The 24,071-nt window shown below is 51.2% G+C and overlaps 1 protein-coding gene across 3 annotated transcripts in view; it reads left to right on the top strand.

Moving 5' to 3' along the window:
• The window catches only part of Itpk1 (inositol-tetrakisphosphate 1-kinase), a 134,576-nt gene that overhangs the window by 85,276 nt on the left and 25,229 nt on the right, over positions 1-24,071 (top strand). For all 3 annotated transcript variants that reach the window (XM_050151543.1, XM_050151545.1, XM_050151546.1), the window contains one exon: positions 13,999-14,116. In XM_050151543.1, coding sequence (XP_050007500.1) covers positions 13,999-14,116 — 118 coding nt within the window. The remainder of the gene's footprint in view (positions 1-13,998; positions 14,117-24,071) is intronic.

The raw sequence follows: 24,071 nt of genomic DNA, 5'->3' as shown, positions 1-24,071 counted from the left end.
GGACCTTTGTTCTCACTGCTGCCCTCTGCACCAGTTTCGGATATGCCTGTGTGTTTTGACAATGTGTTAGGGCTGTGGGGAGGGTCCCTGTGGGTTAGTGGTAGGTGGAGTGCATAGCTCTATTGGATGCGTAGAAGCAGGGAAGAAGGCCAGAAGGTTTGTGAGGTAGGAGCTGCAGCCTGGCACGTATGGAGGAGTGTGCCCCAGAGCTAGCAGGCTGGAGTGTAGGGTGGCAAGGCCAGAGCTCAAGAGAGTTTTGGGTCCAGGTTGTGGAACTTGGACTTTCTCATGCAGAGAGATTGGGAAGCAATACGATAGTGATAATAAGGTCAGATTGATTAGCAGAGAGAGGCCCTGTTCAGGAGTTTTGCCAGTGCAAGACACTAGGTAGTCATCAGAGCTTGGATGTCTGGGCTGAAGATGGAGGCGTATGCTGGAGGCCCAGCAGGGCTCCGTGCTCAATCCCAAGTGTTCCCTCCCTCAGCTTCCAGGACAAGACAAAAGCCACACCTCCTGTGGGTCTTCAGTATATAAAGGGAGTCTGGGTCAAGAGCACTTTGATCACCTCAAGGATTCGGGAAGCAAATTTATTACCACCGCCACCACCCCTCCCCCATATTGGTCCCTTGGTTCTCAGTCAGGTGCCAAGAGCTGTTTATCACCTATAGGAACCCGGAGGCAGGCAGCTGGAAGCAGGTGCGTCTGCACTCAGGCAGGCGGTACGGCTTGCGTCTAAATGTTGAAATTGCCAACCTCTGGTGGCTGGCAGAGAGCATGGTGTTCAGGGCTCCTCCTGCTAGCTAGCTGACGCTCTCTTGGGTTTTGGGGACCTGAGATGCTGGAGCAGTGCCGATCGATTATAGCAGGGAGATGAGAAGGTGGCAAAGCTCATGCCTGCTCTCAGTAGGTTCTCCCTGCAGGCAAAAGACTGAGCTCAGCCCGGGACTCTTGGTTTTTCTATACAGAGTTTCTCTCTGTAGCTTTGGAGCCTGTCCTGAAATTCGTTCTCTGTAGGCCAGGCTGGCCTTGAACTCACAGAGATCCACCTGCCTCTGCTTCCCAAGTGCTGGGGTTAAAGGCCTGCGCCACCACTGCCCAGCAGCCCAGGACTCTTGTTTCCGTTTAAAAATTAAAATAGACCACAAGGTTTTGGTTAGCATAAAACAAATTAATATATGCACACGTGCTTAAAACAGTGCCTGGCCTGGGATGAGTGGTGTGTTTTGTGTGTGTATGTGTGTGTATGTGTGTGTGTGTGTGTGTGTGTGTGTGTGTGTAAGCATCAACCACCTTCCTTGTTGATGTCTGGTGTGTAGCAGTCGCAGTCCATGCAGACCCTGTGGTCCCTTGGAACACTCAGGCATGCTTCTGGTAACACCGTTACTACAGTGACAGCAGCCCTTTGCGCCCAGTCTTAGCTGTGACCTCAGCCAACTTAAGAGTTCCCTATTGTAATTGGAGTCAACAAGGCAGTGATTATGAAAGTGTCTCTTAGTGGGAGGCATGCCTGTGAGGGGCCCTTGGAAATGTGGGCTAAGAGGAGGTGGTCAGAGGGACTTGGCTGTGGTCCCTGGCTCCGCCCCTCACCCATCAGCCCATGTGGATTCTGGTCATGCTGCCTGCCACATAGGGAACATGTGGGAGGGTACCTATGACGGTGACCTTGGATCAACCCCGTCTAGTTCCTAAGTGTGACTGACACCTCTCAAGCCATAACTTAACTCACCCTTTCCCCTCAAGTACAGATGTAAGAGCACCACAGGTATGGAGTTAAACCCATCAGCCTTCAGTGCTGAGCAGCCACTAGCAGAGGGTCTGCATCTTGCTGGGGGATGGAGGGGAAGGCCAGGGACAAAGGTTTTCTTGTTCTTGGCCTTCCAGCCCAATTAGGAAGCCAGCGTCTAAACCCACAAGAAGTTGTGTAAGGTCTAAGTTGAGCTTCTGTTGGCTTGTATGTGGGCCTCTGGGGTCAGAGTCAGAGCTTGGGATCCAGTAAAGATTTTTGTATTGTCACAGAAGATCTCCTGCAGAGGCTGCCTTTGGCTAGTCACAGACCATGTGGACACATTGTCTGGGTTCTGACTGTCTCTCAATAACTGTTCCTCATCTCAACCATTGAGATAATGGAATTAGTTATGCATTTTTCAGGCAAAAAAACTAAAGTCTGAGAAAGCCTGTCACCTGCCCAGTGTCGTTTAGCTTGGTTGTGGTGTACAAATATATGTATGTGTATATACATAAATATACACATTTTTTTTAACATGTGCCTGAAGGGCTTACTTTGGACAAAAGCCAGTGGACACCCCTTCTCTTTCCTGCAGCTGGCTGCAGGGTCAGTGGCTCAGGGTCTCCTAGGAAATGATCATTTCCTTGGATTGCTTCTGACCCAGCTGGTGCCATGAGCTGATGAAATATCGGCTGGCAGAATCCAAGGGACTCAAAACTGGGCCCATCCCAGTCCCAGAGCAGCAAACTCGGTACTGGGGTGACCATGAGGCCAACCTCAAGATGACGGCAAGCCTGGGTCACACGGCCAGTCCTCCCGTGGTGGAGACGGCCACACAATTTCCCCATTGTTTATTTAGGTTGAGCCAAACGGTGGGGTCTGGGCACTGTTCTTCCTGCCGAGGGAGGGAACTCCATTTCATGCCTTCGTCTGGTAGTGGGCTACCCTGCCTACCCACCCCCACTCCCTGTCCCCTGCCTACGGTGGGAAGAAGACCCAAGCCCTGCCACTTAACTGTCCGGGATCTGAACCCTGACATCTGACAGGTTTAGGGTTAGGGTTATGGTGTATGCTGAATTTTAGAGATGTGTTTGTTAGCAGAACATATTGGTAAGCACCAACCCCCTTAGCACTTGTGAGCCGGAGGCAGAAGAACCGGGAGTTCAAGGTCATTTTTAATGACATAGTGACTCTGTGCCCAGATTGGATATAAGAGACTGTCTCAATCAAATGAACAAGCAAACAAAAGATGTGTCTTAGTATGTTTTCTGTCATAGGGGTTCCACACCTGTAACCCTAATACTTGAGGGACTAAAGGAGGAAGATTGTGAGACGCTGCCTCAAAAATAAATAACACCAGAAAGTATTGTCTAGAGTTGTAAAATGAGCGGTTGTACTTATTATTCTACAGTTTCTCAGCTGTGGTACCGTTGACAGCTTGAACTGAGTAATCTTTTGTTGTTGGGACCTGTCCTATGCTAGCCAGGATGTTTAGTGACCTGTTTGATCTATACACTCTAGATACAGTAGTACCCTCAAACATTTCCTATTGTGAGGACCAACTATGCCTCCAGACACTATCATGGAGTTGATGGGAGGTGTTACCCTGCTTAGATGCCACGGTGCTCTTTATTATTGTCATCTTGTGGGAGGTGTCATCTGCCCACAAGGCCAGAAGTGGGCACTGGATTTCCTGTGCTGGAGTTGCTGGTGATTGTGAATTTCCTGGCATGGCTGCTGGGAACTGTATTTGGGTCCTCTACAAGCTCTTAACTGCTGAGCATCCATCTCTCCAGCTCCCACTGTGATTCTTAGGAGATGGTCTCAACAACTCTGTGAGAGCTCTTTTGTGTGTATGCCAAAGCCCCAAGGGGTCTGCTCTCTGGGCTTGGGGATGGGCTCCCAGTCCTAAAGGACTTTGTCCTGTCCTGTGGGCTTCTTTTCATGACTCTTTTGGGGCAGAGTGGTGCCCATCTCCATCCTCCTAGCTTATGTAGGGGTTCTATATGCTGGTTTGTATCTGTGCCACCTATGTGGGCTACAGTTGTCAAGCTAGAGTGGTTGGCTTCCCTGGACCTCATGTAACGAATAATGTCAAGCCAAGTGTGAAGCTGATCCTCTTGGGATGGACAGAAGGAAGAATGAGGCCATCATCCTTTGAGGCCCCTCCCTGCATGTCTATGTGGATGGTATCTACATCCCCAGCCTCAGGCCTCCAGCCCCAGGTCTACCATCTCTCCACTGATTTGTAGCATCAGTCAGTCATCAAATGACTACTGGAGTCATTCATTCATTCAGCAAGTCCTGCTGTATGCCAGGAATCAAAAAACATTGCAGAAGCCACAATAAACTAGACAGACTGGGTTGATACAGCATATGCCTCATGGACTGAGCCAACATGTGTGCCTGTGTGTATGCATGTGTGTATTCAGGAACTGTGCAAACAAAACATGTTAACAGAAGAAAAGGGAACATAGCTCCAGGTAGGGTAAGGACCGGGAGGAGGACAAGGCCTGTGATAACAGGGAGAGAGTCTTTGAAGACAGTGATGTTGTGCAGGTCCTCTTTCTGATGCCCTTGAGTTGACCACCAACTGCCATTTTTATCTTTGCAAGCCGTCCAAGGGAAAGAGAGAGCACACCGCCGCCCCCCTTCCCTGCACACTGACTGTGGCAGGGATTGGTGACATGAGTAGGTGCACACTTGTTGACAGAGCAGTTCCCACCTCTGAGCTTGCCTGGGCCACTTGTCCAAAGCATGTAGCACTGGGCCCATTGTCTGCAGCACCACGTGCCAGGTAAGAGTGTCTGGTGGCAACATCAGAGAAATGCAGATCAGAACAACTCTGAGGTTCCATCTTACACCTGTCAGAATGACCAAGATCAAAAACACTGATGATAACTTATGCTGGAGACGATGTGGGGTAAAAGGAACACTTCTGCATTGCTGGTGGGATTGCAAGCTGGTACAACCCCTTTGAATGTCATTGTGGCGATTTCTCGGAAAATTAGGAAACTACCTCAAGACCCAGCAATACCACTCTTGGGTATATATCCAAAGGATGCTCAATCGTGCCACAAGGACATATGCTCAACTATGTTCATAGCAGCTTTGTTTCTCATAGCCAGAACCTGGAAACAACCTACCTCAACCAAAGAATGGATAAGGAAAATGTGGTGCACTTACACAATGGAGTACTAAACAGCAGTAAAAAAATAATGACATCTTGAAATTTGCAGGCAAATGGATGGATCCAGAAAAAAACCATATTGAGTGAGGTAACCCAGACTCAGGAAGACAAATATAATATGTACTCACTCATAAAAGATATAAAGATATAAAGCAAGGAAAAACCAGCCTACAATCCTCCACAACCCCAGAGAACCTAGACAACAATGAGGACCCTAAGAGAGACATACATGGATCTGCATAGAAGTAGAAAAAGACAAGATCTCCTGAGTAAATTGGGAGCATGTGGTCACAGGAGAGGGTAGGAGGGGAGAGAGGAAGAAGGAAGGGGAGAAGAGAAAATGTATAGTGCAATAAAAATTTTAAAGAAGAAGAACATCTGGCAGCAAGAACCCCCTGTTCTCACACAGCTGGAGCCTGTTGGACACCAGAAGGCTGGAAGGCTGCATCTGTAGGTGAGGAGCTCAGTGTCCTCCCCAGAGTTCAGCAGCTCCCGAGACCTGCTTTTCTCTGCGAGTTCAGAGTGAATCTCTTGAGATCTGGCTGTGGGTCCCAGCTGCAAAGCAGCAAGGCGCAGAGGGCAGGGAGCCTGTGGCCACTAGGAACTCAGAGGCAGTGCTGCAGGCTACCCTGTTGAGGGCTGTCTGTACATTGAGTGGCTTTACTTCACTGACCAGGTAGTTCTTCTTGGCCTTTAAACTTTGCTGACCACACTTTGGAAGAAAACTGCATACCCTCGTACATGTTTCCTTATGCACGTGAGAGAGATCCGTACGATGAATATGTAGAGACTCCGTAGAAACACTGAGGCTGCAGCTTCCGTTTTCTTTCTGTTCAGGTTCCACCACTCTCAGTCCTGCCTTCAAACGTTCCTGCATTTCCTAATGCAGCCTGGAGCTACCTCCTGCGAAGGGTGCAGGGGTCCCAGCAGTCTTGTCTGCTGGTTTGCTCCTGGGCACTGTGAGCCCTGGGAAGGTCTGTGCTGGCTGATCTAATGGACTTGGCTGGACCACTTTGTTCTTCACTGTGCTGAGGGGATCGTGCATGGCCTGTCTCTTCTGCATCCTGTGTTGTCAGACTCTGGCAACCCCACCTTGCCCTTGAGAGTAAACACGGCTGAGGAACAGGGAGGGCTCAGATGGACTCTGTTGTCCTTCCTGTCAGCTCTCCCAAATAGCAGGAGATGGTGTTGGTGTAAAAAGTCAGGGTCCAAGAATCCCCCAGTCTTTTGTGAATGTGCAGTCCAGCCTACATGTCCAAGGCCGACACTACATCTCACTTACTACCAAGGCTTATGTGTTTCTTGCACTATCTTGTGACCCTTCAGAGTGCTAGACTGGTCACTGTAATAATTTCTGCGTCAGAGGGACCTTGGCAGGTGGGAGCCAGAAGCTTCATGGCGGGCAAGAGACAAATACGCCATGTAGACTACTTAAGTGGAAGTTTATTGAGAGAAGGGGAAGAGAAGGGAAGAAAGAGACAGAGGCAGAGACCTGCTTGCCTCATCAGAAGAACAGTGGGAAGAGAGTGGGATTGGGCAGAACTTGTCTCTTAAAGGGACCTTTTGCATCTATGTACAGACTACGCAGCCATAGGACCCTGGGCTGGCTAGGGTGCATCCTACTCTGTCACTTTTATCCCCTAGGCCAGGGACCTTATTGCTTTGTTTGTTTGTTTGGGACAGGGTTACTCTATAGAGTCTTTGGTGTCTGTTCTGGAACTAGCTCTTGTAGACCAGGCTGGGCTTGAACTCACAGAGATTCACCTGCCTCTGCCTCCCGAGTGCTGGGATTAAAGGCATGCACCACCATCACTAGCTCTTCTGTTGCTAGGACCTCAGCTTGAACTTTTCTTTGAGACCCATATCCACCTCAGCTGTACCAGGTGCCTGGTTCACAGATGTGTTAAGTGTCCTTCTCCAAGGCATCAGCCTGAAATAACCTTTTGCTCTTGACTTATGCCTGACTCTTCAGCATTGGTGGCCTCAGAAGCCCCCTTCCCCCATATTCCCTCATGGCCAGACTTGTGCCCTCCCCTCTCCATGCATCCCCTGTATCAATAATCCCCTGCCCTATAGTCACCGCCATTTAGAATTCTTTTATCTCTATAATGGTAGGTAGGAAGTGGCTATTGTCATGTAGTTTAACAGGTGGAAATTATACCCTCCCCCTCATCCTAGGGGCTGGCCTCTTGTCCGCCAGGAGGCCTTAGGTTGAGTGCTCAGACTTGAGAGAGCTCTCAGGAATACAAATGTCTGCTTACCGGAAGATGAACTCTCCCGAGAAGCCTTTTCAGAGAGCGGGACAGGAAGCTCTCTCTGCACATCAGACAAGACCAGAGTGTGTGGAGATTCAGAAAAGACCGCTCTGGGCATGGCCTTGTCTGGCCTCATGTCTGTCACTGAAGGACCTTGGCCTGTCAGGGGCAGGGGAGGTGGGCTGTGCTCAGCCCACCTGCTTTCTGTGTGTCCCAGCACGTGTGTGAGCATACCTAATCGGCCCACAGCAGGGGACCCGTAACCACACGCTTTGTGCTCCCAGGGTAACAAGGCCACACAGGCTTCTGAATCTGTACACCCTCAGGCCTGATTCAGCATAGGGTCCCAGGAACCTTTTCTGGTTTGTTCTGCATATTACAACCTAAATGTCTGGATCCTAAAAATAAGTCACTTAAAACTTTTTACTGTACAACTATGGCACCTGAGAAACCACTAACTTAGGTAATGCAAGGGCTACAGACCATTTAAAAAAAAAAAACCCAACAACAACAACAAAAAAAACTCCATTGTTCTCTCAGACTGAATGGTGCCTCTGGGTCCTAGTGTTAGGCTGGGTCTGGGCTGGGTGCTGCTGGGCTCTAAGACGTGATCTGCAAATGATTGGAAGGCAGAAGCCTTGGCCATCCACCAGAGACTGGTAACACAGGCCGCATACAGCACAACTTTGACTTTGACACTGTGAATGACTAAGCTTGGTGCCTTACCCCTGGTATATTCTGTGTGCTGCCTAACTGTCCCTTGGCTCCTGAAAGCCTGGCTCCAGGGTTTAGCTGTATATTCCAAGGTTCTGGCCTACACTAGGCCTGATGCCAGCCGGACATGCCCTCCTGCACCGAGACACTTGCAACGGTGTGGATGTCTTGGAACTGTGGTGAACAGGCAGGTGATGGGAAAACACTGCCTGGGGATGTTGATCTTGGCCTTGGTTGGTGTCAAGTCTCTCAGCAGTGGGTTGACTTTACAGCTTCATTGGTCTGCTGGAAGATCCACTATTTGTCCTCCCGCAAAACATTGTGTGCTATGGCCTAAGTCTTCAATCTCACATGGCGTTGGCATCCTGAGGCCAGGTTTCCCTTCTGTAGAACCAGAGTGTACCTTTGCAGCATGATGGCCTTCACCCAGCTGGAGTCCCATTGTCTTCCTCCGTGTGGTCTTCTCATCCCTCAGTATGTTTCTGTTACTGCCCTGCCCCATATGTATGTTAGTCCTGTGCCTCAGAATCCCGCACAGGTCCCTTGCCTGTGCCCTGTGAATCTTCCTCATAATCACCAGTCTATCTGGACTGCCGCTCACTAATACAGTCTCCCAAGGGCATCAGTCTTTGTTTATGTTAGTCTTAATCCGGGGCTGGGAACCTTGGCATAGATACTACTTCCTTCCTGAGAAAACAGACTGGGCTAAGGGATCTTCCTTTGCTTCTAGATCCACAGGACTCCCACAGTGGGAGAGAGGACTCAACCTCCCTGTGCATCTTTTCCCTGTGGGCATTCTCTTTGTCTCATGCTGCCATGGGGAATATTTCAGTTTGTACACCCACTAGGCTGCAGGCCACAGCCCCGTTGCAGCACACGAGAAAGCCTTCCTCCTGGGAATGAGCTGAATAGTGCTAGTCCAGATGCAATTGAGCTGTCCTTCCTGGAGCCAGGTTCTCTTGTGAACCTGGTATCAGAGCCAGGATCCCATGGGGACCTTCTTTCACTGAGGTTCTCTGAGCCCTGGTTTCTTCATTAGAGGGGCAATAAACAGGACCTCTGTGGTAGGATGGGTATGAGAGAAGCCTGTCTATATGATCTTAGGAGTGATTCACCATGGAGGTGAGTCCAGGTCCAAAGCTTTCTTGGCTCTCACCCAGCCTTTATGACTGTCAGAGGAACAGAGAGGAGGAAGATGGCACCAAGAAGGCCCAGAGTCACCTCCTTTTCATAAAGGCTCCCGTGAGAGTAATCTTCAACAGCTAAATGGAAGTCAATTTAGCTCTGCTTGGGAGTCACTCCTGCCGTTCCCTTGGTGCTCAGGTGCTACCGAAACATTCCATCTCCTGATGCCCAGTGTGTCTCCTCCCGGAGCCAAATGAAGCTCTGGATGCTAGATTGAGCCATGGGCTGGTCTCTGCAGGAGATGTCTCTGCAACAGCACTCAGTGGGATTATGTTCATATGTGTCCTTCGGAGCCTGGGACCTCATGGGGCAGCTCCCCAGTGCAGAGCTGGTGATCTTGAGAGTCTTCGGGATAGGGACAGGGCGAGCCCAGAGACTCGAGCACAGAGGTTTCCTGAGTCCCATGTTGCAAAATGCAGAACATCCTTTTATTCTGTGTTCTACCCGCCCTCTATGCATTGATTGTCTGCGGACCCCAGCAGCTCCCCGGGGTTGCTTTATCCAGAGCTGAGGTCAGTTACATCATGGAACTGCAGGCTTGCTTCCGGGCATGGAGGATGTGTCCTAGCTTCCTCCTCTTGCTGTGTCAAACACCGTAGCCAACAGCAGCCTGAGAGCAGGCTTTGTTTCCAGTTACAGTTACCGTCCATCATCCATCATTGAGGGAAGCTGAGGCAAGAACCCAAAGGCAGGAGATGGAGCAGCAACCAGGGAGGAAAGCCACTTACTGGCTGTTTTTCCATGGCTTGCTCAGCTACCTTTCTTCAACAGCCCAGGCCCACCTGCCCAGGGATGGCACCGTTCACGGTGGGATGCCCCCACCTTTTTTGTTTTTCGAGATAGGGTTTTGCTGTAGTTTTTTATAGCCTGTCCTGGAACTAGCTCTTGTAGACCAGGCTGGCCTTGAACTCACAGAGATCCACCTGCCTCTGCCTCCTGAGCGCTGGGATTAAAGGCTGTGCCACCACTGCCTGGCTGTGATGGGCCCTCTTATGTCAGTTAACAATCAAGATGTGACATTGCTTCCCCAGGCCAGTCTTTCTTCCCAATGTCTAGGTTTGCATCGGGTTGGCAAAATCTAACTGTAACACATAGGCCAGATCTGAGTTCGGAGCTTCTGGTGTTGCTTTCTGTTGGAGAGCAAGGTCTGTCTCCCTGCCAGGGGACTGCAGAGACGTAGTACAGCTGTGCTCCCCCAGTCCGCTCATTTTTCTCAGATTGCAGTAGGAAAACTGTCTTCTCCCACCCATAGTGTGGCATCAGCGCCCCTAAGGGCATCATCAGTGGCCCTGGAGAGCCTGTGCTCCGAGTGGACACCTAGTTTGCCTCTGCCTCCTTGGAACTTTCTGCCTCCTCCGGACCCTACTGGGCCCAGGATGTCCATTTCTGTGGAAAGGCCAGACTCCCTTTCCTCCCTTTCTCTTCAGGATCTCACTCTGGTCCCTCGTGGCAGGCCAGCTCTCCAAGGGAATGGGTGTTTACCATTTGCCATGGCGATGGTTTGAGTCTTTCTTCCAGCAATTTGTTTGGCAATTCTGAGAGACTTGTGAAAAGTGCATGCAACCCTCCGTACAATAGATGAGCTGAAAAGCTCGGAGGAAAACGTGCTGTGATCGCAGGGAAGCTGGGAAGAGCCTTTGCCCCTCTCCGTCTCCAGAGAGATCGGCTCTCCCGGGCAGAGATTGTTCTATGTGCACCGCTGCTTTCATCCCAGGCCCAAGCTTGTTGGCGCCTGCTCGTCAGATTGTTTCCCTCTCTGGTTTCATGTGGCTTCTTTCTCTTGTGATTTTGGCTTAAATTCCTGCCTCGGTGAGACTGAGTTCTATTTAAAGGTTTCTGTCCTGGTGCAGGAACGTGGGGGCACATGAGCTTTGTTGGGGCATAGGGGAGGAAATGCACATCTGTGTTTAGGTGGCTTCAGTTGCTGGGGAGAACAGGTCATCATCCCCTGGGTGGTGAGTGTCGGGGACAGCAAGTGCATGCAGCCCTGCTGACACCTGTAGTACTACCAGAAAACAGTCTCTCGCCCTCTCCAGGGAAGTCTTATGTGGCCTTGGAATTTTGCTCCTCAGGTTTCTCTAGCCAGCAGACTCCTGGGATGTCCGTACAAGAACCTGCAGGGTCATCCGGGTATATCTTGAGAGATCCTGAGAAGCCCAGCTGCTGGCTGCCTAGGTCCCTGTCACGTGTTCTTCCTGACACACCAGGGTGCTTCTGGAAGCAGTGGCCTGGGAAGGGGTTTGAGGGAGTGGGTTTTTTTGTTTTTGTTTTGTTTTAAGTTTTTCAAAAAAGGGGTTCTTTGTTTAGCCTTGGCTGTCCTGGAACTCGCTCTGTAGACCAGGCCAGCCTCGAACTCACAGAGATCCCGCCTGCTTCTGCCTCTCAAGTGCTGAAGGACTGACTGGGACTTTCAGGGCTGGCTAAGACCGTGGAGGAGTTGGGAACCGGCTGTAGAGGTTCCTCTTCACTGGGGTGTCTGCTGCATCTGGAAGACACCCCAGGACTGGCACTTGTGGAGTTATGTTTTGAAGTCTCTGAACAGGATAGGGAGGAGGGGGGCCGGTGAGTGGTCAGCTTGTGTGTCAGCATACTTCCATGAAGAAAAGCAGTGATGCTTGCCCATGAGAAGTCCCCATGGGAGAAGCAGGGCTCAGGAACAGCCCTAGGTAAGCTGAGACTAGGAGAGAGTGGCAGTGGGCACAGCAGTGTGGCCTCTTGGCCATTCTTCATTTATCTGCATAGCAGCTTTATAAGCAGCCACGGGGCAAAGGGAGTCAGTCTCAGGAGTGGGCAGGACACTAGACTCTACTAGAGTTGGTGCCAACACAGAGGCCTCCCCAGGTGGTGCACATCCAAGGGAGAGAGGGAGAGAGGGAGAGAAGGGAAGTCCTGTGTGAGTTCATGGGAAGGACAGTTGCAGACCAAGTGAGTATGACTCTGGCTTTGCCTTAGATGCTCTCGAAGTGATACTAGGAACAAAAATAGGCTCTCTTAGAAAGCATTCAATGGCTCCTTCTGTGTTGATAAAGCTTATTGAGAAGCAGCATTGTGGGTCTTTTCTCCTCTGACCTTTGCTAACCTCGGCCTAGGGTGTGGACCAGGGTGGGGCTGGCTTGAAGGCAGCGGTGATAAAGTGAACTTGTGTGATTATTTTTTGGGGGGTGGGGGGCAGGGCTGTCTTGACCATAAGCCTGGTGACTTAGCAATTCATTCTATCATAGTTTGGGCACTGAAATTCTGAACTCAAGATATTAGCAGGGTTAGTTCTGCCTGGAGGCCAAGGGAGGATCTGGCTCATACTCACACATACTCAGTACAACTGCCCACTAACTTGATAATGGCTAAAGACCCGACCCCATTTCCAAATAGGTCCTTATTCACAGGTGCTGGGTAGGGCTTTCCTTGAGCCAGCCTTTTTACTGAAGCCCTCTTCAGCATCTTGTAATTATATCCTTCAAATTATAAATGTGAAGAGCCAGAGAGGACAGTCTCATTTCCATATGTCAACAGTTGCTCTGACTCATTCTGCCTAGGGCTCATGCAGTCACGACAGAGTGGCTTTTCTTGTCTATTGGTGGGTGTATACACATGTGTGCATGTTTGTTTCTCTGTACAAGTAGGTGGGCATGCGTGTGTACGTCTGCATGTGTGTGCGCGTGCATGTGTGCATGTGTCTGTGTGTGCATATTGTGTGTGTGTGCATGTGTGTCTGTGGGTGTGCGTGTTTCTCTGTGTGTGCGTGTGCGTGCATGTCTGTGCATGTGTGTGTCTGTGTGCACGCACATGCGTGTCTCTGTGCGTATTGTGTGTGCATGCGTGTGTATCTGTGTTTGTGCGTATTGCATGTGCATGTGTGTGTGTGTGTAGGCTAGAGGTCACCCTCAAGTGTTCATTTGAAACTGCCCACCTTGTTTCCTCTTACTCCTCTGGAACTTGCCGAGTAGGCTAGGCTGAGTGACCAGCAGGCCCTAGGGATCTGCCTGCCTGCTTTCACCTGATGTGGGGATTAAACTCAGATCCTTGTGCTTGCATAGCAAGCCCTTCACTGGCTGAACCATCTTCCCAGCCCCTCTGCCTTTAATTTACTGAGTTGTCTTATAGCGTCTTGTCTCCCATGTAAGTGTCGGCTCCTTCCAGGATGATGGCAGACTCTTCAAAGGCTGTCCCCTACCCCAGTTTCCTTTGAGATCAAAAAACTGCTCCATGTTGGAGGGGAAGTCCTCCTGGCTGACACCTTTCTAACAAGGTTGAACACCCAGTGGTATGGCCGGAGTAAGTGGCACAGTCCTGTTCGTCACACATTCCCTTATCCATTGGTGCCATAGGCTGGGCTGGCGCTCTGATGGAGCATACCAAGCAGATGGACCAAGTCTGGATTCAGACAGAACTCTTACCAAAGGGGCACATGACCTCATCAGAGCACAACTGCTCTCCCCTTCTGCGCTCAGGCCTTAGGTACACTCTGGTTAAGTTTCCATTGTGCCTATGCACAGATACACACCTCTGTGCTTCTTCCGTCAGGAGGCAGAGAAGAATCCCAGCCAAACCCCAAGCCTGCCTTTGAGTAGACAGATGCAAGGTCATATGTCCTCTTCTGGGCCTTTATTAGTTTAATCAAAGTCATGTCATGGGGAAAGGAGGGAGAAGAGCAGACTCGTGGAGGATTGTGGGCGCACAGCCCTGTCATTGCTCTTTTCTTTCTTTTTTTTTTTTTTTTTGGTTTTTCGAGACAGGGTTTCTCTGTGGTTTTGGAGCCTGTCCTGGAACTAGCTCTTGTAGACCAGGCTGGTCTCGAACTCACAGAGATCCGCCTGCCTCTGCCTCCTAAGTGCTGGGATTAAAGGCGTGCACCACCACCGCCCGGCCCTGTCATTGCTCTTGTTGTGGCCTCTCCCTCCTCCTCTAACCACAGTGGGCTTTTCTTTCAGGAGTACATTGATGCTCACCCTGAGACCATCGTCTTGGACCCCCTCCCCGCCATCAGGACCCTGTTAGACCGCTCCAAGTCCTACGAGCTTATCCGCAAGATTGAGGCCTACATGAAAGGTATGGACACATGTGGCTCAGCCTCCTGACAGGTGTGGCCCACCCACCTCTGCAGTCATGGGTTATTAATGTTCTAGGAAGGGCAAGGGATCTTGTCTTGAGCACTTTGGCACAGGAGGGAATTGAGTTCTGGGGCAGCCATCGTAGGTAGGGAGGAACTATGTTCTCCTTTGCAACCAGGGTTAAGAAATACAAGCCAAAGAATGCTTCTCGAGTTCTGACCGCTGCAAAGGGTTTTGCTGTGCTGAACCCCTGGGGGGGAGATGAGGTGTCCTGATAGCACTGTGGTCAGGGAACAGGCGTGTGTGCGGAACCACTCACATGGAGTGGAGTTATGTAACAGGGCAAAGGAGACAAGGGGAAACCAGGTCTCTAATCAGATGCAGAGAGATGCTGCTGAGCATCATGGGGTACAGGCTGTTCCCCTGGGCGGAGCCTCCCCTGCCTGTGGAACATCTGCCAGCTGCTGGTTGTCTCCAGAGGTCTTGTCTCTCTGTCCCACCTGACCCCACCGGGGAGCAGGCCAGCCCCAAAAGAAAGCAGACGGCCGTTACGAGGTGTGTTTCTGTAAGACAGACATTCTAGAAAGACCCTCATGGAAGGTAGCTGCCTAGTCTCCTTGCTCCCGTGTCTCCTGCTGAGCTGTTTTGTTTTCATTCTAAGCAACAGACTTCTTTCTTTGCCCCAGCTCAGGGGCTGCTGAATGCCCCCCCCCCCACTGCCCTTCACACAGACCATGTCTGTGGCCTAAGCTGCCTTGAACCCTGACCCTAATGGTCCTTTGCTGTGGGGGCAGGACCAGTGAGCTCAGTCCAGGAGACAGGACCAGAGGTAGTACTGAATAAAGGGATAGGGATATGGGAGCATCCATTTATTGGGTAAGCACCACGTGCTTGGCCCGAAGCCTCCCGTGTTCTGTCTGTCAGCGCTATTTGCTGGGCGCAGTGATCCTGACCATTTTCCAGATGAGTCCTGGAGCCCGCATTAGACAGCTTTTTGTTGCCATAGCAAAGTACCTGAGCCAAGCCTTCTGCGGGAAGGGAAGGCTTAATTGCCTCATGGTTTCGAAGGTGAAGTCCAGGCGGTGCAGTGCAGGGCTGTTCTCTGGCCGTGTCTCCTCGTGGCAGGCGACACTGGCAGGGACACAGATGGACTTGTTGGAGACTTTAATGAGTGGGAAGTCAGGGCCCCCGCACCTTGATTTCAAGGACATCTCAGGGCTGGTGCGAGCATGCACCTCGTGGTCAAGGAGCCAGGCCGTGGTGCTGAAACTGCCTTAGGGAGCCTGCCCACTGCTGGGAGGTTTGCAGACAGCCTGGTCTGAAGATGTCTGGGGACTGTTCCAGGGAGAACCCAGTGGTTAGGTAACTTGGGTAGCCAAGCCCCGGGTGGATCCTGCTGCTACCTGGGGCATTCCCTATTGTGCCCCCAAGATGGTGGTCTCTTTCCTGAGTTTTGGGACATCCTAGTTTGTTTCCTAGATAAGACTTTATTAAACACTGCTTTCTAGTGCTTATGTTTCTGTCTAAGATGGAAGTGGGCCTCAAGCCAACAATTCAGGCTTCTTCGTGAATGACAGTTCACCCTGCTGGGGAGGGGGGCGCTTCAGTGGGCCATCTGCCCAGAACTGCTCTGAGCGTTAGGCCGGGCCTTCTTGACCTCAGGAAGCTAACTCTTTGTTTTACTACAGCAGCAGTTCTCAACCTGTGGGCTGTGACTCCTTTGGGGTCAAACAACCCTTTCATTGGGGTCTCCTAGGACCATGGGAAAACACAGATATTTATGTTATGACTCATAACAGTAGCGACATTACAGTGATGGCATAGCACTGGAGTAATTTAATGTGGGGTCACCACAACACGAGAAACTACTAAAGGGTCGCAGCGTGTTAGGAACAACAGCATCAAGTACGGGACTGTGGGCTCTAAGAGTTTTCTGGGGTGGGGGCGGGACACAGTGACTTAGATTCAGAGGAATGTAGGAGGACTCCTTCCCTAGGTCCCTGTGGAGAAGGACCTCTCTTGAGTGGGCAGAGCTGGGGTAGGCAAGGCCTGAGCATGCTGTGGGCTGGCCTGCAGACAAGGGTGGTGAGGGCATTGAAGGAAGCTGGCAGATGGTGACTTATGAAGGACTTTGAGAATGCCAAGCCGGAGAGCAGAGTGGGACTTGGTTTTTGTTTCTAGACAGTATTGTGTTGCTTGAATGAGTGATATGAAATTCTCAACAGGTTGGTATAGACACACTGAAGCTGCTTTTAACCGTCACCCCCAGTGTCCTGGTGAGGGACACCTAGGTTCTAGACCTTTTGACAGTGGCTCACATCAAGCATGGGAGGCTGGACAGGCCACTGGAAGGAAGACACCAGGCAGAAGCCATTCTGCTGGATCTGGAGTCACAGTCCCAGACGTTGTCTCCTAGAAGCCACAAGATAGGGGGATTTATGTAGGTCCTCCCAGGCGGGCCTGGCCTGCCAGGGCTTGCGAGAACCATTGACTATACACTAAAGCACGAATGGTTCTGGACTGGCAGGAAGTATTGAGGGGGGAGGCTGAGTGCTGCACCCAGAATTTTCCTTATTGTCTGCACCAAGCCAACTTGTATTCTTCCAGGAGGGCAATGGGCCACCTGGCCTTTCTGAGCCCTTTCCTGCTAGCAGGGGGCGGCTCCACGGCAGTGCCCCTGGTGTCTCCCCGCTCCAGCCCCTCTGCAGGTGCAGGGACCCTTCATGGGAAGCGCATCCTTGTGCCTGTGCCCCAGACCCAGCTTTCCCTTGGAGGAACACATCCCTTTTTAGGCTTGCTGTAAACGACCATAATTACCCCTGAAATTCCCTCAGATAATTATAGCAATGCAAACGACAGGGCTTTTGTTTAGAGAGAAGGGGCTTGGTTAGCCCTTCCTAAGCTGCCAGCACCCCCAGGCTGAGGCGGCCCTCCCTGTTCTCTGAGACCCAGCCTCCAGGGAAGCCAGAGTTGGGAGAGGCTGCTGCAGAGCCTTTGGCTTTCCTGGACTAGGGAAGGAAGATGGCTGTGGCCCCTGGGGAAGGCGCCCCAAGAATAACATAGTATCTAGGCCAGTGTCCACGCGTATGTGGCTATCATCCTCATGCAGAGCATTCCCTAGGAGAACCATGCCCTAAAGGGTATCAGGGTGACAGGAGGCCTTTGGCCTCAGCTGTCAGAACACCAGACCATCTTACCGCCTTTATATAGTCAGTGCCTTGTATGGGCTCAGCCTCACCTTCCCAGAGCTCATGTCCTCCTAGGGCCGGGAAGGGAAGCCAGACAGACGGTTCTCTGCCTTACGTCCGCCAGACTCAAACCTAAGTTGCTATGACAGCAAAGCATAAGTAAAGTAGGGCTTCCCTTGTTCTGTGTAAAGGCCCAGAGGATGAGCGCACAGACAGCTTCAGAACCTTATTCTCTGATTGCATGGCCCTCCTGGTCCACAGCAGTGGCTGAGCCTTTAGCCGTCACATCCTGAGATGATGGGGATCAAAAGGGAACAAACCCTACTTACCTTTCAGAAGGCTCTGGAAGCTGCAAGATATTGTTCCCCCAGTGACCAGAACTAGCTGGATGCTGAGCTGCAAGGGAGTCGGGAAATAAGTCTGGGCAGCTGTTTGCCCAGCTGAGATCTAGAAGGGCTGGCATGAATCTGAGGGAACACTAGTTCATCTGCCAGGCCATACCTACCAAAAATGTGAGCTCGTCCTTTGGAGACCTGCCATTCTCATGGACGAATGGCATTTGGAATGGCCCTTGAGCTCCTGGCCCGTGTGGGTGTAGCCTCTGCCCCTGAGCTCAACAGCAGTTCCCTCAATGAGCATGTGAGGCTGGGCGGCTCCTGCATGACACATCCAGGCCTAACCCAGGACTCATTCCTATAACTATCCGTGGAGATAGTCACTTGGCGACGGGCATACACCTGTGCCTGTATCCACCACCACTCCCACCCCTCAGGCAGAGGCACAGGCCACCCCGAGCCTTATTTCAGCTTAGACTAGAGGTGGAAGCTCCCAGAAACATGACATTGCCTGACACAGGCCGCGGGGAGCTAGGGAGGCGGAGGCCGCGATGACAAACCATGCATGCATTTGAAGGCCAATTCTCACAGGGACAACCCACTGTGCCACACAGGGCCAGGGTCCAGAGACACAGTCCCCAAAGCCAAGACTTGGCTCTGCTTGCCAGGCTGAACCATTATAGGCATGGCTCTAGCCAGTTACCTAACTGACTGAAGCCATGTGTGAGAAACGTCTGAGTGTTGCTGGATGGCGTGGGTTTGTGTCCTTGTCCTCAGGGATAATAGATATGAAGGGTCTTGGGGAAAAGGCTCCTTTTTAGGTCTCTGAGGACGTCGGGGTGAGGTTGGCCTTTCCTGCCCTCCTTTTCCCGTAACCTCCCTCATGAGCTGGGGAGGTGACAAATGGCCTGTCCCGGACACTAGCCTCCCCAGGGAGGGGCGTGCGTGGTGCAAGCAATCTTCTCTGCCTGTGGTTTTATGGGAATTTAATCATGGTTCATCTTGGAGGCAGTTTGGAAGCAGGACTGAAATTGAGTAATCTTGACACCAAGGGGAAAAAGAAGAATGTAGCTTAGAGCTCTGGAAAAAGTGGCTCTCTAAAGAGGGGTGGGTGTTGTGGGTGAGGGTGCGGCTGTCCATCCTAGGAGAGCTACCGTCACCCACCCGCTCTGAGCCATGCTTGTGGGTCTGACAGTGTGGTTGGTGGCTCTTCTCGAGATGACTCTTACGAGGAAGGCTTGCCTATTTTAGAGATGAGTGCACCTGTGTATGTTGAGCTGGATGACTCGGGGTTCCAGGAAAGCCAGAGGCAGGTTTGGGGTAGCACCTAGGCTGTCTGGGTTGCTTTTAGCCAGGATTTCTGAGCCTGGCTCCTAACCACAAGGGTACTCTGGCTCCTGCGTGCCTGCCCAACTCTATAGCTGTTAGGGATAGTGCCGTACAGGTGCTGGGGTCTATGGTTAATAATTCCCAGGTCATCCGATTGGGCCCCTGCCACCTGGTTCCCAAGAGTGAGCACCCTCTAATATAAGAAGTGACTCTGACCGGAGAAGGCCTCAGATGTCCACTAGATGCTCTACAAGTGGTTGGTTACCAAATCCCTGCCCTCTGTAGTTACTGGAAAATAATATAATTGTTCTTTGCTGGAGCAGCCTATGTTACTGCAGGGAGCAGGGCTTTGGCCCTGAGGCCAGAGTACACTGTGGACAGATCACCTGGGAGCATAGCCTCAGGCTGGCCACTGCCACCCATCAGGTCCAAGCTGTGCCTGTTCACCAACCTGGCGGAGTCGTTGTTCATGGCAGCTCCCATTGCCACCCAGGTTCAACAGGAACCAAAGATTGCTGTGTTCCTTCTGTGTTCTGTGTCCCCCATGTTAAGGGCTGTAGCCTTGCGGGAGTGGCAAGACAGGGAATTAAAATGAGACTTGGGAACAGAAAGCAGAGTTGAAAGATTTTTAAATACCGACAGTCTAGCCAGAAAAGAAGCCATTTTAAAGTTTTGGTTAGGGAAGATGGAGTCGCTAGAGAATTCAGGGCTATGGAAAGAAACTGGTTGTGTGGGGATGAAAGCACAGACACTTGCTCCCCATGATCCCCAGACCTGACATCCGCAGCACCAGGGCTCTGGACAGCTGCGTTTGCGGCTGTGACACCTGCTGAGTTGTCCCATGTAGCCCCAGTGCTGCACCCTCTCATCCACTTGGTGCCTCGGGCGGCGCCAGCAGAGGACAGGGAAAAATGTCAGACGTGTTGGGTCTTATTCCAGGAGTGCTAAGTGAATTGTGACATGACCCCTATTATGAGATCCACCTCGATTTTGTAAATGGAAATACAGAAAATCAATAAAATAAAATATAGTTATTCTTAAACTTTTCTGTCTAGCCATCTACGTAGTGGTCCCCACCTCCCCCATTTTGTGAAGCTTCTAGCAAGAACTCCACCCAGTACACTCGAAAATTCGAGACAGGTTGCCCCCAAAGGTCTCCATACTTCCAGCGATAGACAACATCTTTTCTTGAGTTTTCTGTCAGCCTGCAGGACCTTCCATGCTGCTGATTCAAATATTTTTTCAATCAATTATTTTATTTTATGCATATGGGTGTTTTTCCTGCATGTATGTCTGTGCACCATGTGCATGCGGTGCCCATGGAGTTGCAGACAGTTGTGAACTGACATATGGGTGCTAAGAATCGAACTGAGTCTTCTAGAACTAATGCTCTTAACATCTCAGCCATCTCTCCAGCCCTAACTGCTCTTCAGAAGCAGCCGCTACCCTGAAATCCATCATGCCAGGGTCTTGATGCTTTGCAGAAATATGTGACATCTATACACATTTTAAAAAATAGGCAGTATCTGGGTTACACTCACATACACTGCTACAGCCTGCACCCCCTTCATACCTTCCTTGTCATGTTTCTGAGTCAGTGTTAAAAAGAGGGAGAGCGAGCCTATCTTTTCCGAGCAGCATGATATTCCAGCGTTTGAGCCACTCAGTCATTATTTGTTTGAATATTTGGGTGCATAGGGTTATCCAATTTTGTTTGGACTAACTTTTTTTTAACGATGTTTCTCCATATTTCTGTAAAAATATATCTCCAGAAGTGGGATTTCTTGCTTGAGATTCCAAACATGCTCACATTGGCAGACCTTGCTGTATTACCCTTAAACAGTTTGTCTAACCACACCAGCCTGTCTCATCTTAATACCACGATTAGACGGCTTAGCACCTCTTCCTGTGCTTCTTGGCCATTTGTATTTCTGTTTGAATGAATCCTCCATGGAGTTTCCTCTTCTCTGGGGTTGAGAGAAGAGTTGTTGCTCCTTTTCTTATTATTTAGGATCCCGTTGGAATGGAGAAAAGTGTTTAAAAATACCATTTTGTTCATGGCGAGCATGGTCTCTGTGCTGCGGACAAGCTAACATCTCTGCTTCCTGGAAGAATCCTGCAGAGAGCACTCCGAGCATTGTTTTATGTGTCTTGGAGACACGGGGGCTGCTGCAGTTCAGGAGTTGAAGCTAGGAGCGGAGTGGGGGTAGCCCCGTTTAGGGTCTAGGGGGACCGTAAATCAGTGGGGACAGCTGCCATTGAGCTAATCCACATTTCCAGCAGCTGGTCAGGGTTCAGGAATGTCTGGCCCTGTCCCAGCCGGTGTCTGGCTCCTACCCTCCTGGGCTCTGAACATTCCCAATGCAAATAGCTGTATGGCTCCCGGAGAAGGAGTCAGGTCACCATCTTGATCTGGAGGCAAACCTCTCACCCAACTGCCTGTGGCATGCTTCCTCAGGTCACACTGGCAACTGCTGGGAAATGCCACACCCTGGGCATTTGTTTCCTCCGTCCTGCTTCCTCAGCTGCAGTGGCATCCCCCCCACTCCCCCCCCCCACACAGTAACTTACCTGTAGCCAGGGGGCCAAGTTTTGCTGTAGTTGTCAGTAGGGAGGGCGATGGAGCCAGAGGCCTTAGAGCCTCTGAATCCTTAGGGAGCAGAGCAGCAGCTGTGGCCACTGTGGAATGCTCCCCCTCATCCCCGAATGGCTCCAGATGACCCCAGCCAGTTGCCCTCCCAGGAGTTATAGTGACTGCACGTATAGGAACCAGTTCTCAAGATAGCCTGTGCTCTTATCATTTGGCACGTCTGCTCTCTTTAAATTCTGAGGCAGCGTCTCTTGAGCTTGTACTCTGTCTGCCTCAACTCCCTGAGTAGCTGGGGTTGCAGGCTTCAGCCACTACGCTCAGCTCTGAACTCCTAAGGATACCAGTTCTCTTGAACTAGGGCCAATTTCGGTGACCCCATTTTAGCTGGATACCTCATTAAAGAGATCTTCCCTGAGCTGAGAGGATTGGGGCTTCCATGTGAACCCCAGAACTTGGGCACAGTCCTTTAGTGTGAGCTACCTCAGTAAAGAGAGCTTGAGAAGCAAGCTGAGGTCTCCAGCTATAGGAAACCTATAGCAGCAAGGCATTGCTGGGAGGCCTCAGATGCCAGGGAGCCACAAGTTGGGGGCAGAGGATTGTGTGAAGAGAGGCTGGCTATGGGTGCCAGCTGGGAAGAGGTCCAGGGCTAGTCTCCTGTCCTAGCAGAGCAGACCTAGATGATAGGGTGCTGTGTGGGCTGAAACAGGGCACCCCGAATGCCCTCTAGAGGGTGCTAGCATATTGCAACTGTCATCTTGACAGTTCCCAAATGCTCAGCATGAATGTGTAGCCTCCTGTGACCCATCAGCAGGCCAGGAGGTGAGGGATGTAACTCTCTTACCAGGGAGGGGCCTGGTAAGAGAGAGGTGTGGTGACCTGGCTGGATGCACAGGTGATGGTAACAGAACTGGCTCTGGGGCCTCCGGTAATGCTTATTACCACTGCCACTTTTTATTTTGGGGGATCCTTCTTCCCCCACATGGCTTGGTCTCCACAGTCTCCCGGTCCTGAGCATCAAAGATGTCGGTGCTGAGCATATCCACTGTCCTCCCTCCTGGGAGCCTAGTGTGCCTTCCCTGTGCCCTGGAGGAGTGTGAGGACAGACCACCAGGCTCTGCCTGCTGACTTGTCTCTTCTGTGTCACACACAGCGCACTTCCTCCTCCAGCTGTGCTGCAGCTCTGCACACATACAGGGGTGACTTATTGTCACCCCAGGTGACTGAGCAGGGACCCAAGCTCTGGCAGGCTGCCTGGCCAGCACTCGGGAGGCAGAGGCAGGCGGATTTCAGTGAGTTCAAGGTCAGCCTGGTTTAAAGATAAGTTCCAGGACAGCCAGGAATGTTACACAGAGAAACCCTGTCTTGAACCTACCCCGCATACCCCCACAAAACAGATACTGCCTGAAGAGGGGACCAGCCAGGGCTGGGAAAGCATGGGCGTTCGTGGTTGGTGTCACAATGTAATACTTCCATCCGTTGGGGACACAGTGTGGAAGAACCAAAGAAACGTCCATTCCTGTGCACCCCCCCAAACCTCACTCCTGGGAATTCAGTCTGTAGAAGCAATTTGCCACATGTAAGAGCCACATGTAGGAGAGATGTCCCTGACGTTGGCTGTGCTAGAGAATAATCACTACGTGTCGGGAGGTGGGGGGGGGGGTTTCACCAGTCAAACAGCCAAAGATACAAAATCATAGGAATGGAAGGGATGGCAGTGTTCTATGAAAGCAGAAATGAAAAGGAAAAATTCATGTATTAAAAAAACAGCAAAGATGAGAACAAAAATACACTGAGGCCAGCCAATGAGAGCTGGGCTCTTGACTTTGAACTCGGACACCTGACATACCCTGGGAAGCTGGACATGGACCAGTGCATAGCCATGACTCGGGACGTTTCTGCTTTTCCATGTGTCTCCTCAGCTGGGCATGGGCTGCGTGCTCCTAACAACCCAATTCTGCTCGTTCAGCATCCACCAACGGTTCAGCTAGTGAGTGGTTTGGCTCTGGGTTAAAGTCAAGCCGGCAAGTTTGAGAGCGGTGCCTGTGACATCCTCTGTGTCTTCTCCACTCACTCACTCGGACAGGACACTGTGTGTGACCTGGGTGCCAGTGCCGTTGCTGTGTGAGTTTCTTCTCTGGGCTGGTGAGAGCCAGCAGCTGGGGCTAGCCCCTCCCCAAGGGCCTTCCAGCCTCGTGCTGTCTGTGTGAAACAGCGGAGTGGGAAGCTGGGAGCCTCAGAGCTTCTCCAGGGCTGATGTTACAGCCCTTACAGGGAGACAACCCACCATCTACCCAAAAAAAGCAATCCCGTCCAGAAATAAGACGACAGATAAATCAACAACAGTACCCTTCCTCCGGGAGCCAGAAATAACCTCTCCGGCTCCCAGCACAGACTTACCAAAAATTCTTTTATTCAACCCTCACGTTGGGGAACAGAGCCACTGGTGAGGACACCCAGCATTTCCCATGACTGAGCCTGGAGAGCCTTTGTGAATGCTTTCCCTTCCTCCGG

The sequence above is a fragment of the Alexandromys fortis genome, unplaced genomic scaffold (assembly GCF_014885135.2).
Source record: "Alexandromys fortis isolate MF-2015 unplaced genomic scaffold, M_Fortis_MF-2015_v1.1 scaffold_63, whole genome shotgun sequence".
Taxonomy (NCBI): Eukaryota; Metazoa; Chordata; class Mammalia; order Rodentia; family Cricetidae; genus Alexandromys; species Alexandromys fortis.
The sequence above is the reverse complement of the archived record's forward strand: the minus strand, read 5'-3'. Positions and strand labels throughout refer to the sequence as shown.